Source organism: Anguilla anguilla, chromosome 1 (genome assembly GCF_013347855.1).
Source record: "Anguilla anguilla isolate fAngAng1 chromosome 1, fAngAng1.pri, whole genome shotgun sequence".
NCBI lineage: Eukaryota > Metazoa > Chordata > Actinopteri > Anguilliformes > Anguillidae > Anguilla > Anguilla anguilla.
Genome location: NC_049201.1, coordinates 56,048,820 through 56,065,576, shown reverse-complemented (window position 1 = coordinate 56,065,576; position 16,757 = coordinate 56,048,820). Strand labels below are relative to the sequence as shown.

Genomic DNA, 16,757 nt, shown 5'->3' with positions numbered 1-16,757 from the left:
CACTGTGCTCAGATTTACTCAGTGTAAGTGTGTGCATGCAGGTAGACAATTCAGTGGCAGCCGTTTGGAGTGACAGCAGAGGCTGACCAATCAGAACTGTGGGTTAGTGGTGTGGTTTCCAGGGGAGATGCTGCTGGCACATCCTTGAGCAATGTGTTCAGCACGAACGGCTTCACTTTCCAAATATCTCTGAATTTACACTGTGATACCTGCCATGGTATTGGCTTAACATAGAATGGAGCAATACTCATCGTCTTCATGAGCAGGAACAAAATGGAAGTGGACGCATCTGCCTTTTTAATAACAGGAAGTGTGCTGAAACCATAACAGTTTCCAGGTTGTCAATCTAATAGAGGAAATGGGGAAGAGTTATTGCATCAACATGGAAACTGTGCTCCATGTTAAAAGGTGAAATTACACACATGGATCATGTGTTCAGAGTTTGGCATGAAGGTAGAAGTCTTTCCGCCCGGCAGTGGTGAGGGGTTCTGGGCTCACACTGCCCTAACCTTTCCGCACACACGCGTGGCCAGCATGGGCCATATTTCTGTCCCATGTATTTTTGGAAGAGGGCTATGTGGGACAGCGCGTTGCCAAGCGGTATTTTTAAACCATAGTTTTTAGAGAAGTGAGCTCAGAGAAAAGTCCCAAAAATAGCCCCCTCCCCCCTCGTCCTGTTACATGCATCACGGGTGGCTGAACTAGGTGCTAGGTGGGGCAGTGGGAGGAGCCGTAGCAGTCACAGCCAGTGGGCGGGGCAGTGGAAGGAGCGGTAGCCATCAGAGCCTCAGCCTAGCTAAGTGTTCTTCCGTAGACATGCGATTCGTGGTCATGCACACTGGGCAGTGTTATAGGCCCACCCTGCCGTTTACAGGCCTGATAATGGAGCAGCCCTGCACTGCCAGTGGAAAGACTGGCTCACAGCTCTAGCACAGAGTCTGTTGGTTAGCGCAAGGTTTGGCATTTTGTTGCGGTACAAGCACATTTACTGTCTGTGCTGAGGTTGCTGTGTGCATCCATCATGTTTTAGGGCTTTTGTCGTGGGCGTGGTTTGGCACGCACGTTTGACACATTTGGCAGTATTTCAGCAGTCTTGGCTAATGGAGTTGCGTAGTTTAAAATAGGGCCAAGACTGATGTTTTATTTTCCTTAAGGCTTTTTCAATTCTGGATTTGTGTGTTTAAACTAGGGGTTAAACTGAAACTCATGGCATAAAGGCATGTTTGCAGTGGCACTTCTGGCCTGAGGTAAATGCAGTGCATTGAGTGGTAGTGTAGATGACAGAAGCTCCATCAGTCCAGTGGATGTGAGAGCAATGGCCCGGAGCGAAGGCGGTCTTTATCCTGGGCATAATGGGGTGATTGAGTGGCGGCTGTTATAATGTTGATGTGAGCGCGTGCTTTACAGCGCTTGTGTGGTGCTGTGGCCGAGACGGTCTGCTGCTGTATCTGCTGCGTTACTGATGCAGGTCTGCCTGGCCTCACTGGGGAAGAGCTCCGCTGTGCTGACCAGGCTTTACAGCCAGCCTGAGATCTCAGTGTGTGTGTGTGTGTGTGTGTGTGTGTGTGTGTGTGTGTGTGCGTGTGTGTGTGCGTGTGCGTGTGCGTGTGCGTGTGCGTGTGCGTGTGCGTGTGCGTGTGCGTGTGCGTGTGCGTGTGCGTGTGCGCGTGCGCGTGCGCGTGCGCGTGCGCGTGCGCGTGCGCGTGCGCGTGTGTGCATGCGTGCGTGTATATGAATGTATGGTTGTGTGAGAGGGAGACATGTACAGTATGTGTGTGTATGCAAGTTTGTGCGTGCATGTGTGTGTGTGTGTTACATTACAGGCATTTAGCAGACACACTTATCCAGAGCGACTTACATTACATAGCATTTACAGTGCATCTGTTTATACAGCTGTATATAGCCTATACTGAAGCATTGCAGGTTAAGTACCTTGCTGAAGGGTACAACGGCAAGGTCCTACCTGGGAGTCGAACCTATGACCTTTTGGTTACAAGATCAGCTCTTTACCTATTATACTACACTGCTGCCCACGGCATCTCTGCTGGTGCCTAAATGGAAAAGTCAGTTAAGTTTTGGAGTTGGGTGTGTGTGTGTTGTGTCTGCACGTGTGTATAAGTTTGTGTGTGTGTTGTTTTTGTGTAGGTTTGTGTGTGTGTGTGCGTGCATGTATGCGTATTTATGAATGTGTGGATGTGTGAGAGGGAGACGTACAGTATGTGTGTGTATGTAAGTTTGTGCGTGCGTATGTGTGTGTGTAAGTTTGTGTGAGGACAATAAGGTATATTGTATTGTATTGGACATAGGCCCTAATGTGTGGAGGTATGAGAGGGAGATGTGCACAGACAGTCAGGCTGTTGGTCTCAGTGCTGAAGGGCCGGTCCTCCGGAGCGCTCTGCTCTGCTCTGGGAGGAGAGTGTGTGGGAGCCCCAGCGCTGCGCCGGGGTCTCGGGGACGCCGCGGTGACCTCAGGGTCAGCCGGCCTATGTCCCGGGCCTTGGAGTCCAGTCAGACGCTCTGTACTCAGAGTCCCGGGCCTTGGAGTCCAGTCAGACGCTCTGTACTCAGAGTCCCGGGCCTTGGAGTCCAGTCAGACGCTCTGTACTCTGAGCCCCGGGCCTTGGAGTCCAGTCAGACGCTCTGTACTCAGAGTCCCGGGCCTTGGAGTCCAGTCAGACGCTCTGTACTCAGAGTCCCGGGCCTTGGAGTCCAGTCAGACGCTCTGTACTCAGAGTCCCGGGCCTTGGAGTCCAGTCAGACGCTCTGTACTCAGAGCCCCGGGCCTTGGAGTCCAGTCAAACGCTCTGTACTCAGAGCCCCGGGCCTTGGAGTCCAGTCAGACGCTCTGTACTCAGAGTCCCGGGCCTTGGAGTCCAGTCAGACGCTCTGTACTCAGAGTCCCGGGCCTTGGAGTCCAGTCAGACGCTCTGTACTCAGAGTCCCGGGCCTTGGAGTCCAGTCAGACGCTCTGTACTCAGAGCCCCGGGCCTTGGAGTCCAGTCAAACGCTCTGTACTCAGAGCCCCGGGCCTTGGAGTCCAGTCAGACGCTCTGTACTCAGAGTCCCGGGCCTTGGAGTCCAGTCAGACGCTCTGTACTCAGAGTCCCGGGCCTTGGAGTCCAGTCAGACGCTCTGTACTCAGAGTCCCGGGCCTTGGAGTCCAGTCAGACGCTCTGTACTCTGAGCCCCGGGCCTTGGAGTCCAGTCAGACGCTCTGTACTCAGAGTCCCGGGCCTTGGAGTCCAGTCAGACGCTCTGTACTCAGAGCCCCGGGCCTTGGAGTCCAGTCAGACGCTCTGTACTCAGAGCCCCGGGCCTTGGAGTCCAGTCAGACGCTCTGTACTCAGAGCCCCGGGCCTTGGAGTCCAGTCAGACGCTCTGTACTCAGAGTCCTGGGCCTTGGAGTCCAGTCAGACGCTCTGTACTCAGAGTCCCGGGCCTTGGAGTCCAGTCAGACGCTCTGTACTCTGAGCCCCGGGCCTTGGAGTCCAGTCAGACGCTCTGTACTCAGAGTCCCGGGCCTTGGAGTCCAGTCAGACGCTCTGTACTCAGAGTCCCGGGCCTTGGAGTCCAGTCAGACGCTCTGTACTCAGAGTCCCGGGCCTTGGAGTCCAGTCAGACGCTCTGTACTCAGAGTCCCGGGCCTTGGAGTCCAGTCAGACGCTCTGTACTCTGAGCCCCGGGCCTTGGAGTCCAGTCAGACGCTCTGTACTCAGAGTCCCGGGCCTTGGAGTCCAGTCAGACGCTCTGTACTCAGAGTCCCGGGCCTTGGAGTCCAGTCAGACGCTCTGTACTCAGAGTCCCGGGCCTTGGAGTCCAGTCAGACGCTCTGTACTCAGAGTCCCGGGCCTTGGAGTCCAGTCAGACGCTCTGTACTCAGAGTCCCGGGCCTTGGAGTCCAGTCAGACGCTCTGTACTCTGAGCCCCGGGCCTTGGAGTCCAGTCAGACGCTCTGTACTCTGAGTCCCGGGCCTTGGAGTCCAGTCAGACGCTCTGTACTCAGAGTTGTGTAAAATGATCTCACTGGGAGCGTCTCCCAGAGCTCATCTCCGCTGGTGCCTGTCCAGACAGCCACACGCAGGCCCTCACGTACCCCGCCTCTGGGGATGCTGGGAGAGCGCGTGAAGCAGGGTTCACATCTCAGCTCTAACCGACCAGAAATGTGAGGAGCAAACCCCCCCGAAGAGAGTTTTATTGGGTATTTTTAATGTACCTGTAGTATAATTATACATACTGTACTCTGTGCCTGTCCAGGATTGGCCTCATAGGCTGTTGTGCGTGGGCCCTAGCTGGTGAGATACGGAGGCTTACACGTGTGGCTGTTTCACTTGACTTGGAAAAGGGCGCCATCCATGTGAATGATTTTCTGCAACCAAAGCGCATTGTTCTCTGATCTTAATGTGTGGAAGTCAATACAGGTCACTGCCCACTTCCCAATATTGTCATTTATACCTTGGAAATCACAAGTTTGATTGTTTGCTGTTTTTGGGGTTTTTTATGGGTCAGGGTAATGGCTGGTCACGAACAGTTCAATGGAAAAAAAGGATCTCTGACTTCACTAGATGCATACAGTAGATACGTTTGTTAAATGGAAAAGTCGGTTAAGTTTTGGAGTCTGAAGTTTTTCCAAGGTTTTGTGTAGACCACGTTGCCCCAACTGAACTTGTGCAATTCAAGATTTTAACTTTGCTTGTAATTGTCGAGATAATAAAGGGTCATCAAGGACCTCATTAAAGTTACTTAACTCATTCATGACTGCAGCTGGACATCAATATCTAAGCTGTTGAACAAATGCCATGATCATTTGAAAAGGTCTGTTTGAAGTGTATAAGGGTCTTCTGTAGCTCTCACTTGGGCTAATCTTCCAAGAGTTCAGAAACAGCGGGCAGACGGACTCCGCCAGGGTGCCTGATCCTACTTGGGAAGTTGCAACCAAACAGTTTGGCCGGGATTAGGCTCTTCAGACAGCCCTTCTGCTTGTCCTTTCAGAGTTTCCACCCTGCACCTCTCTCGGAGATTAGAGTTAATCAGCTCCCAGCTGTGTGCGTGTGTGTGTGTGTGTGTGTGTGTGTGTGTGTGTGTGTGCGCGTATGTGCGTGTGTGTGTGTGTGCGCGTATGTGTGTGTGTGTGTGTGCAGGTGTGCGTGCCTTTGTGTGTCTGTATGTGCGTGTGTGTGTGTGTGTGTGTGTGTGTGTGTGTGTGTGTGTGTGCGCGTATGTGTGTGCAGGTGTGCGTGCCTTTGTGTGTCTGTATGTGCGTGTGTGTGCGTGTGTGTGTGTGTGTGTGTGTGTGCGCGTATGTGTGTGCAGGTGTGCGTGCCTTTGTGTGTCTGTATGTGCGTGTGTGTGTGTGTGTGTGTGTGTGTGCGCTTATGTTTGTGCAGGTGTGCATGCGTTTGTGTGTCTGTATGTGCGTGTGTGCCTGTGTGTGTGTGTGTGTGTGTGTGTGTGTGTGTGTGCGTGTGCAGCCAGTAGGTTTTTTATTATAACACCTTACAGGCCACGCAGTACTACGTGTGAGTGGTATATCTCACTGAGAAGTGACTGGTAGCCTGTCAGCACCTGGTGTTGTGTCACTGGTAGGAGCTGATGAAGTGATACCAGGGACGAGCAAAACCTGGAAAATTGCCAAACGTTTTGAGTGCAAAAAATGTGTTCACACATTTAAATGGTTTGGGGTTTCTGAATCTGCCTCATTTCAGTTTTAACACTTGGACTGTAGCCAAGATGTGCCTTCCACTGCAAAGTTGCAAAAGCAACCACAGAGCAGATTTCAAAAGCAAGTACTGTGGCGTATATAAGAGTGCTAATCGGGGTGCTTGGTTTAGTGAATCTTTAAAAATTTAATTCAACAAAATAAGAAACAGGCAAAACATTAAATGAATATGTTTTATATAACAAAGAAAAAGTAAAGGAAACTTTCCTTTAATAAGAAGAGGAGCAGCGCTGGTCTCCTGTTTTTGCCTGGATTTGTCGTGGCTTTTCACAGTTAAAGCTCTCATAGACGTTTGTTAGAATGAGTTGTGGTCAGGCTCCAGCTACAGGGCTCCTTACTCAGTCACTGTCAAATGTTTACGTCTACCATGATTTTGCAGTGTGCCGGTGCTTTTCAAGTATCTTACATTTGACTTTATTTTCTGAAATCTCCTCAAAGTTTATCTTCCGTTCTTTGCAAAGCATTTCGAGGAATGTCAGTTTCATTTTTGGCACACACACAAGTGTGCCTGCGTTATCACTTTAGAGCTGATCAAGGAACATTTTTCCCGTGTCCATGTCACAACCTCACTCCTTTGTCAAACCCAACACCAGATCAGCGCCAATACATTAGAAACACAAGTTTACGATAATCACAGTGAAAATTGGACAGGTCTTCCTAAACATTTAGGGTTTTTTTAAATATTTAATGACTAAAGGCATACTGTGCAGGTTTTTTTGTTTGTGTTTACAATCACAGAAGTATTCTCCTCCAGCTTCAACCGTGAGTACCGGACCAAGTCATTGACACACACAAGTCACACAAGTCATTAGAAGCTGTCTGTAAACTTCTCCAATAAATTCAGTTACTTGGCCTGGACATTAGGCTACATTATCCGGTCGGGACCACGAACAGGACATAAAATTTTTTTTGAAATCTGGACATTCCGGTCAAACACTTGACCTCTGGCGAGCCTAGCTGCATAGCTGGAGGTGAAGTTACTTACAGGTCCAACAGGAACAAAGCCAGCTCCGCGTCGCAGTTCATGCCCTTGGCAAACTTTAGCTGTGGCCACAGAGGAAAAGCAATTCCAAGGTGACAGTAACTTTAGTTCTTGAACGAGTCCTGTCGGCTTGTCTTTTTGCTTTGCTGTATCTGGGCCATTACAGCAGCTGGCTAGTTAGTAACAAACACTGCGCTGAGATCTGATCCCAAACCACACTGCCTCTCTGTAGCCACACCCACCCCGGCCCCACACAGAAAAGAGTGCCACACCCAGACACATCCTGAACACATTTATTTTAGAATAACAAATACAGGTAAAGGTGCATGAATTCCGCAAAAGTGCGTAAAGTCAAGATTATGCCTTACCATGGTTATTTATAATATTTTCAAGTTGCAAATTCTGCATTGTATGCCATTAAACGTTGAGAAGTCGCACACCTAAACTGAAATAACCCAGCGTAGGCCTGTTGGGATGTGGGCTGTGTCCTGCTGCTGCGGACTCCTAGCCACACTCAGCTGATGAGCTAAGTGTGGCCCCGGCGCCAACCTGCAGTGCTCTGTGTGCCTGTGAAAGAGGAGTAAGTTCCTTATGTCTGTGTGCCTGTGAAAGAGGAGTAAGTTCCTTGTGTCTGTGTGCCTGTGAAAGAGGAATAAGTTCCTTGTGTCTGTGTGCCTGTGAAAGAGGAGTAAGTTCCTTGTGATGTCTGTGAGTGTGATGTGTGTTTCAGCTTTCTGCCCGGCCCTCTTATGTGTGACTGGTTCTCTCCTGTATGACATCATCACTGCTCAGTATCCTCACACCTGTGTTTGCTCTCAGTCCTGTTGGGTCCCATGTACAGTGCGCTCAGTCTCAATGCTGAGGTGCTGTCTGGCCTGACTGGCGGTTGCACTGAAGAGGTGGTGTTTTAGCGGTTTTTTGACGGTGATGTTTGAGTAGTTGTTTTGTGTAGCGGTCTGTGGGTCTGAAACCTCTGAATGTCATATGCAAAAGTCTGAACTGTGGAGGGACTGGGAGGGAATAGTTTTACTGGAGGAAGTTGTCCTGCCATAAACATTAGCATAATGTAAAACAAAGAGAAAGCCACCCCACAGACATGCCGTCAGTCTTCAACTATATACAGAGTACGGGAGACAAATAACCAGCTGTGTCTACTCTCTGTGTCTGAACGGTTATAAAAACACTGCACCATTACACTCAGTGAAACATTACTGAACACGGTTATAAAAACACTGCACCATTACACTCAGTGAAACATTACTGAACACGGTTATAAAAACACTGCACCATTACACTCAGTGAAACATTACTGAACACGGTTATAAAAACACTGCACCATTACACTCAGTGAAACATTACTGAACACGGTTATAAAAACACTGCACCATTACACTCAGTGAAACATTACTGAACACGGTTATAAAAACACTGCACCAATACACTCAGTGAAACATTACTGAACACGGTTATAAAAACACTGCACCATTACAGTCAGTGAAACATTACTGAACACGGTTATAAAAACACTGCACCATTACAGTTAGTGAAACATTACTGAACACGGTTATAAAAACACTGCACCATTACAGTTAGTGAAACATTACTGAACACCGTTATAAAAACACTGCACCATTACAGTTAGTGAAACATTACTGAACACCGTTATAAAAACTGCACCATTACAGTCAGTGAAACATTACTGAACACGGTTATAAAAACACTGCACCATTACAGTCAGTGAAACATTACTGAACACCGTTACAAAAACAGAACACCACTGCAGCTATAGAAACATAACTGTGACACGTGTTAGTTTGTTTCTGGAGGATTCTGTTGCCTGGACTGGCTGTGTGAGTTTCTGGTTTGGTGACGTAATGTGACAGAAAGACGCACTACAGCTGGCTGTTTGCCATGAGGGTATGAGCTGTGCCTCCTGCCCCAGGGCAGTGCTGGTCTCACTTTGCTTTATTTATTCCTCACAGACTCCTCCCTTTCTCACAGACGCTTTCAGATACATTTGCATCTTATTTGCATAAAATATGGACATTTGAAAGGAGGGTTGGTGCCCACTGTTCTGGAATCACAGCATCTTTATTCTGTGGATGCAGAGTTTAGCTCGGTTTGGAGGGAAGGCTCAGTCCAACATGGCCAGCCATGCTCCCTACATACAGAGAGGAGATGGAACACATTCATCACTGGGATCAGTATTGGAAGGTTTGTTTTCCAAAAGGAAGAAAAATTGTTCTTTTCTCTCATCAATATTCATGAGAGATGGCCTTAGAGAAAGCAACAGAATTGGTAGATAAATGTCTTTTCCTGTCTGAGCGTGTGAGTACATCTAGATCTCTGCAATGAGTCATTGTTTATGTAGAGATTCCCACAGCACTTAGGGGGGGAAAATAACTTGATTTTTCAGTCACATTTTTGATTTTGGAAGCCGTCTGAATGGGAAATGAATAAAGACAGGCTTTCATTCAGCCACACATTCTCTGAAGTTGATGAGATATTGGGTAGCACGTTGAAATTCTTCTTCCTGTTGTTGTGAAAGTGAAAGTACAGAGCATGATGTTTCCTTAGTGTAACTTCGCAAGACCACCTCAGTCAGACCATAAAGAGAGATGCCAGTCTCCCAGCACTAAGCTTTGCCCTCTTGCTGTTGCTTTGATGAAGGTCATTGTAGCCACTGTACTTGAGTGTATAATCTTTTCTTTCCCTCTGTGTGTCCTTGTTTGTGGGAGCCAGTGAGGAGGAGGAGTGGTCAAAGGCTTTAACGTAATAATCACCTGCAAGGTTAGCCCAGTGCCCTCTAGCCTCACCCAGTGGACCCTTATGGCAGGATTGTGCACCTAAAAGTGACTGATGTGTGTTGGTGAGAAATTGTTCTAGGCTGACGGTGACAAGTGGTATGAGGGCAGTAACACTCCCACACACGCTGTGGGCTGACCTGGGATTTAGAGGGGCGGCTGGGGTCAGGAGGGCATTTGGGGGCGTCAGCTGGAGTGAAGACAGGCTGGGCAGGCAGTTGGCTTGCGTTGTGTGAACTGTGGTGTACTTCCTCCTCCTCTGCCTGCTTTTTACAAACTCCTGAGCTTTAATGTGATTCACGAAATGCCACCACTAAAATACAGAGTGAGAGAGAGACACAGACAGGGAGGGAAGAAGGAGTGAAGCGTGCCAAACCAAGAATAGTCGAATCCCCTTCCGTCAGGTTGTGGGTTCCGTGCCTGTTTGTCTGAGAGCTGAGCCGTGTCCAACCCAAATATTTACTTCCACCCTCGCAGGTGCCTTCCAGCTGATTATTTTTTCGAAACCAGAACGATTTTAGTACTTTGGGCCGTGACCGGGTGCCCGCTTCACTCTGGGGATTTACCGTTTTATTTTCTCTTTCAGGGAAACGATGACGAGGCAGTTGTGGACCTGGGAAAGACCAGCTCCACCATCCACACAAACTTTGAGAAAGAAGAGCTTGAAAGTAAGTCAGCCTCTCGGTGCCCTCTTGTCCTTCTTGCTCTCTGTCTCTCTGGCTTTCTCTCCTCTGCCTTGTGCTGACTTTTCATCTTTTTATATCCCGCTGTCTCCTTCACGCTGTGTCCTCAGAGTCAGAAAGATATCATTATGGTACCTTTGGAACGGGGGACAGGAAGTGATGTTCTGGGCACAGGTGGTGTGGGCAGCGGGACTGTAGAGGTTCTTGCAGGCCCAGTGGTTGTGATACGGACACATGAGGTGCCTGGAACTTGGACCTGGGCTTAGAGACTGTGGTGATGCCTCCAGGGCTCCTTGGAGGACAGGACCAGGGTCCTCACAACAGTGAAAAACAAAGTAGTGGTTGGAAATGTAGGATAGTGCCACATCAGCGGTAGTGGCAAGTCCAGTGGTGTCATGGAGCTACAGTTTGCTGTGTCCATGAGTCCCTAACATTACACTGTGTTAGGAGTTTATTCTCTGTTCCTGCCCTGTGGCTGCAAACCTGTGAAAGCTTTGACATTTGCAGCAGAGCCTGTTTATTTAACCGTAGGTTCTTTTTTTTTTGTTTGTCTGAAGTGTTTTCTGGTTCCTAAAATGAGAAATTTGAATGGTCACACATGGCTTGTGAAAGCCCTGGCGTGGTCTGGCTGTGCTCCGCGGTGGCGTTTGTGTTTGTGCATCTGCCACCTGCTCCTGAGCGCGGCTCTCCAGGGGCTGGCCCCCTCCCTGCGTGTTTGTGTGTGAGGAGCGCTGTGACGCACTGCTCCTCCCTGACAATGCCCCGTTATGGGGCTGATTACAGAGCTTCACTGGAGTCACAGTGTATGATGCTGCACCCCCCTTTCTGTCCCAGTGTCGTCCTTCAACGCGCACGCACAAGCACACATACACACACACACACGCACACGCACGCACAAGCACACACGCACACATACACACACACGCACGCACAAGCACACACGCACGCACACATACACACACACACGCATGCACACACACACACACACGTCTGCTGCACCATGTGTATGTTTCTCATACTGTGGTGTATACACATGTTGGTGATGTTATAAGGTGTGTCAGTGAGAGTGAGCAGCCCTGCTTCTCCCTGGTATGGCTGCTCTGGCTGGGCTCTTTCACACACTCTGTCCCTGTATCAGAGCCATGCACACAAGGCTCACCTGAAAACATCCTGTCCCACATTCCCCAGCCTCTGGCCCAGCTGTGCTCATGGGGACCGTGTCTCTGTGTCTCATAATCACTAGCAGCACCCGGTCACTAGAGAACTGTATCTGACTGTGCTGCTGGACTGGGGATGCTGCAGAATCCCTCTCCTTCCACACAGAGCTCAACCAGCAGCAGCTCTGAACCAAACTCCACTAAACACAAAGACTCATGCAGACACACGTGCATGCGCCCACACGCACACACACACACACACACACGCACACACGCACACACACACACACACGCACACGCACACACACACACACACACAAACAGGCAAAGATATGCACATGCACACTCACACTCTTTTATCTTGGAAATGTATGCGCAGGGGGACCCAGGTCTCATTGTCCGGCCCCCTCTTTGGTTTCCTGGTTCACCATTGACCTGAGCCCCCCCCCCCGCCCCCCGAAGGCACAGAGAGTCCTGCTCATGTTAATGCCCTGGGGACAACCCTAACTCCTGCCAAGCAGCTCCACCAACGCAGCAATGAATAATGTACACGGGGAACTGAATACTGAATCTTAAATTAACATATGGAGAACACTGCCAGTGTAGCGGTGCAGGCTTCTCCTGGCGGAGTAAAGCTCCTTACCCAGGCGCTCTAAGGGGGACTGGCTCAGAATAAGGAACACTGGAGCACGCTGAGCTCAGCACAAAAAACACCGTTCATGACTCAGCTGGCTGAACTTTAGCAGCCTTGAAGCGCGTTGGGCACGTTGGGCCTTTCACACAGGCCTGTGCTGGTGTCAGTGTCGCTCCCCTGCGCCCGGCTCCGCCCCCTCCTCCTTCGCTAATAGCATTAGCGCCGATTAATGACCTGGAGCCGGGGCTCCTGCAGACCGCGGCCGCCCGCTCATCCGCGAACCTGCACCGCGGCGCCTCCTTTCAGAGGAGCACCCGTCCTCATCTGCCTCTGCCTCCTGTCCCCCTCCCTCCATCCCGTAGCGTCCCTCTGTCCTGCCTCTGCTCCTGTCCCCCTCCCTCCATCCCGTAACGTCCCTCTGTCCTGCCTCTGCTCCTGTCCCCCTCCCTCCATCCCGTAACGTCCCTCTGTCCTGCCTCTGCTCCTGTCCCCCTCCCTCCATCCCGTAACGTCCCTCTGTCCTGCCTCTGCTCCTGTCCCCCTCCCTCCATCCCGTAACGTCCCTCTGTCCTGCCTCTGCTCCTGTCCCCCTCCCTCCATCCCGTAGCGTCCCTCTGTCCTGCCTCTGCTCCTGTCCCCCTCCCTCCATCCCGTAGCGTCCCTCTGTCCTGCCTCTGCTCCTGTCCCCCTCCCTCCATCCCGTAACGTCCCTCTGTCCTGCCTCTGCTCCTGTCCCCCTCCCTCCATCCCGTAACGTCCCTCTGTCCTGCCTCTGCTCCTGTCCCCCTCCCTCCATCCCGTAACGTCCCTCTGTCCTGCCTCTGCTCCTGTCCCCCTCCCTCCATCCCGTAACGTCCCTCTGTCCTGCCTCTGCTCCTGTCCCCCTCCCTCCATCCCGTAACGTCCCTCTGTCCTGCCTCTGCTCCTGTCCCCCTCCCTCCATCCCGTAGCGTCCCTCTGTCCTGCCTCTGCTCCTGTCCCCCTCCCTCCATCCCGTAGCGTCCCTCTGTCCTGCCTCTGCTCCTGTCCCCCTCCCTCCATCCCGTAACGTCCCTCTGTCCTGCCTCTGCTCCTGTCCCCCTCCCTCCATCCCGTAACGTCCCTCTGTCCTGCCTCTGCTCCTGTCCCCCTCCCTCCATCCCGTAGCGTCCCTCTGTCCTGCCTCTGCTCCTGTCCCCCTCCCTCCATCCCGTAACGTCCCTCTGTCCTGCCTCTGCTCCTGTCCCCCTCCCTCCATCCCGTAGCGTCCCTCTGTCCTGCCTCTGCTCCTGTCCCCCTCCCTCCATCCCGTAACGTCCCTCTGTCCTGCCTCTGCTCCTGTCCCCCTCCCTCCATCCCGTAGCGTCCCTCTGTCCTGCCTCTGCTCCTGTCCCCCTCCCTCCATCCCGTAACGTCCCTCTGTCCTGCCTCTGCTCCTGTCCCCCTCCCTCCATCCCGTAACGTCCCTCTGTCCTGCCTCTGCTCCTGTCCCCCTCCCTCCATCCCGTAACGTCCCTCTGTCCTGCCTCTGCTCCTGTCCCCCTCCCTCCATCCCGTAACGTCCCTCTGTCCTGCCTCTGCTCCTGTCCCCCTCCCTCCATCCCGTAACGTCCCTCTGTCCTGTAACATCCCTCTCTTCCTTCTGTCCTGGGTTCCTGTTGGTCCGTGGCCGTGGGCCTTGTTTTCGGATCTGTGATGACTTGTCCTGACAGATAAATTGGGCATTGTTGCTTTGTTCACAGATGTGCTGAAATGAAGGGAGAGGTCATTAGAAAGGCACCGGCATGTTCTTCAGTGTGTGTGGCTGTATTCAAAAGCCCAGTGTTTGTGTAGCCTGACCCTCAGACACAGGTGACTGGAGGCTAGGAGGCAGTGTGCGGGGATTGGCTGCTGTGGTGCTCATCCTGTGCTTATTTAGACCAGCCATGCTCAGCAGTGCTTGGATTTGGGTTGGTGACACATAGTAGCAGCCTCTGTGGGACAGTCATGTAGGTCACCCACCTGTATGGCGTTTATTATAGGGGCTAATATAGATGTGCAGAAGGAATGGGCCAGTGGGGATTTGGTAGGCTTTACACTGTGCTTTCCTTTAGATAGAGTTCAGCTGTGGGAAGTGGGGCTTTAGTTCTAGAGTGCACGTAAGCCAGTTAATGAAAGGGTTGAGCCCTTCACAGGAGGGACCGAGACGAACAGGATTTCCAGGTTTGATGTGTAGCCTCAGCTTGGCATAAAGGAATAGGTGTCAAAAGCATGTCTTAAATGCCAATGCTGTGAATCAGACTTTGAATAGACATCCGTGGTGTGCTTTGTCATGTTTGCCCACGGCGATGTGAGGAAATGGGTTCACGGAATGGGTTGCAGGTTTGAATCCCTGGCATGCCGCTGATTGGTGCAGGTAATAGGTTATGGTATTAGAGGGAATTAAGTATTTACATCCCATAGTGTGCTGTTGGCAGAGACTGTGTGAAACTGGGTATTTAGAGTGTTGTACGTAAAATAAGCTAGATATTGTGTGTATGTGTGTGTCTGTCTGTGCGTGCATGTGTGTGTGTGTGGTGTGTGTGCAAGAGGACATGAAGCTCTCCTATGTGTAGCAGGATGTATCCAAGAATACGCTGATCCTGACGAGCTGTATGGGAAATCCCTTTCTGTGTTTAACACTTTTATTTATCTTATCTGGCCCGATGTCGTACAGAGCATATTTGTTTTATCTGATAAAGTCTGTTTGAGCTTTGGGAATGCTTTGCTGAGCAGTCATTTTTCACGCTTGCTTATTTTAAGGAAAAGGCCACGCTCTTCCTCTTACAGGAAGTAGGCTACATACAGTAAGAGGGAGGAGCTCTGAGGGGTCAGCCGCGCTGAAGCTGCATGTCCCCGCTGCTGATTGGTCATTTTAGCAACTCCCAGTAGAAATGAGTGGTGATGTTTGCCCAGATAGTTTGTTGAGGTGGGAGTTTGCCTCTGTCTGTTCAGTCTGTTGCTATTGATTACCCGTGGTGTCATTTAAATTTTTTTATGCTTTGGTCCATGCCGGTGGCAAGCTCTGTCCTGGGTGTTGTAGACATAGTCTCCCATCCCGGTCTGCCTATATTTCTCTGGTAGACCCATAATTGGAATTGTGGTGCTACTAGGCCTACTGGGTGGCTCTGAGTGTTGGTCCGTTTTGAAAGGAGGGCGGGTGGAACAGGAAGCAGGCCTGCTGTAGGTGGTCCCTCAGTGGGGTGGGATTGCATTAAAGTGTTGAAGTGTACGTGCCCCTCCCACGTGGTGACCCGTGCTCACTGCTGCCAAGCCCCCAGACTGACCTCTGACCTTGCGAGCGGGGTGCGAGGGCAGGGTGAGAGAGGGCTGCTCGGAGGTACGTGAACTTCAGCAGCTCAATCCGTGTGGCAGTAAGACGGTCCGAATGCAGCTCGGCCTCTTTATCCAGGGACCAGTGCGCACACCAGAGCTTCAGCAGTTCAGCAATGCCCCCTGGCTAAAGAGGACTGCGTCAGACCACGCCCACCTGCGGAGCCCTGACCTCTCCGCCCTGTGTCACATGCTGCCAGGGGACCAGGGGTGGGATGTATCGGACCCCCCCCCCCCCCAGTGTGTGTAACTGCTCTCCTGTGACTCTGTCCCTGGGGAAGTGGAGCTCCAGGCTCTCCCTCAATGAAACCACAGCATGCACTGGACCACAAAGCTCACCCCTCGCTGTGACTTCAGCTCTAAGTGTTATAGACTGCATCTCACCAAAAGTGCGTTTATATACGGCAGCGTTTGTGCCAAATGTGAGATACATTAGACTTCAGTGGCATGGGTGATTGTTAAATTGTCTGAAGTGTCAGTATTGCATTCAAGAGGCCTGTTTCACTTCGGGCTTGAATGGCAGCTAAATGGTTTCATTCTGCAGTGTACTGAAAGACCAGCCTGCTCTCTCTCACCCGAGTCCTTTGCAGCCCACTTTAACCTGTATCAACAAGCTTCCTTTCTCCCGCTTAAATGAAGCAGACGCCTCTTCTGCTCCTCCCTGCCCAAATAAAAACAGCAGCACATATAATTCTGTAACTGGCCAAAATCATTTCTCGCCTTCTCCTGGTGAGCCTGAAAGCCAGGCGCTTGTGGGAGCCTCTGCTTGCCTTTGTGGAGGGGAGATGTTTTTGGCGAGAGGGAGAGGACACGGTCACTTTGTTTGACGGTGTGCACATTCCAGGCCGTTGTGTTCAGGAGAGAGAGGGAGTCTTTTCTCATTGGTGGCTCGGCCAGCAGAGGTGCCCTGCGCAGACGTACTGAACCTCATCCTCCCGTCCGCCTGCTTCTGGGCTCTGCTCACTCCATGCATTTAATTGCAGGGTACTAAGATTAGCCGGTCTGCGCAGCACCTGCTCCAGACCGTGCTCTTGAACAAGTGCTCGATCTACACAGCAGCGCGCAAACCAACATCCCATGAGCCTTTGCACAGAGCGCATTAAATAATGAACTGGGGTGGCACTTAGTGGAGCACTCTGAACCGTTGCTGTGGCAACCCTAGTTTCATTCAGATCTCTTTGGAATCTTTCTCTTATGATTTTGCTGTTCATTAAAGACAAGCGACCACCCTGCAAGGGGCAATCACATGACTTCTGCTTCACCTATCAGAGGTGCAGGTGGCGATGTTGCCGATGCCTACAGTGCAGAGGCTTGTCTGTCTGTAGCAGAGTGGTGTGTGCCTTTTTGAAAGAGTGTCTTAGTGCGTGTGTGTGCGTGTGCGTGTGTGTGTGCTCAGTCTGGTGTCAGCCCCCGGCCTGCTTCCCGTCTCGGTGCAGGAGCACATCCGCGGC

At 51.2% G+C, this 16,757-nt stretch overlaps 1 protein-coding gene across 6 annotated transcripts in view; it reads left to right on the top strand.

Annotated features, from left to right (window-relative positions):
- Positions 1-16,757, top strand: part of slc4a7 (solute carrier family 4 member 7) — a 62,425-nt gene that overhangs the window by 11,203 nt on the left and 34,465 nt on the right. For all 6 annotated transcript variants that reach the window (XM_035379814.1, XM_035379823.1, XM_035379839.1 and 3 more), the window contains exon 2: positions 10,089-10,170. In XM_035379814.1, coding sequence (XP_035235705.1) covers positions 10,089-10,170 — 82 coding nt within the window. The remainder of the gene's footprint in view (positions 1-10,088; positions 10,171-16,757) is intronic.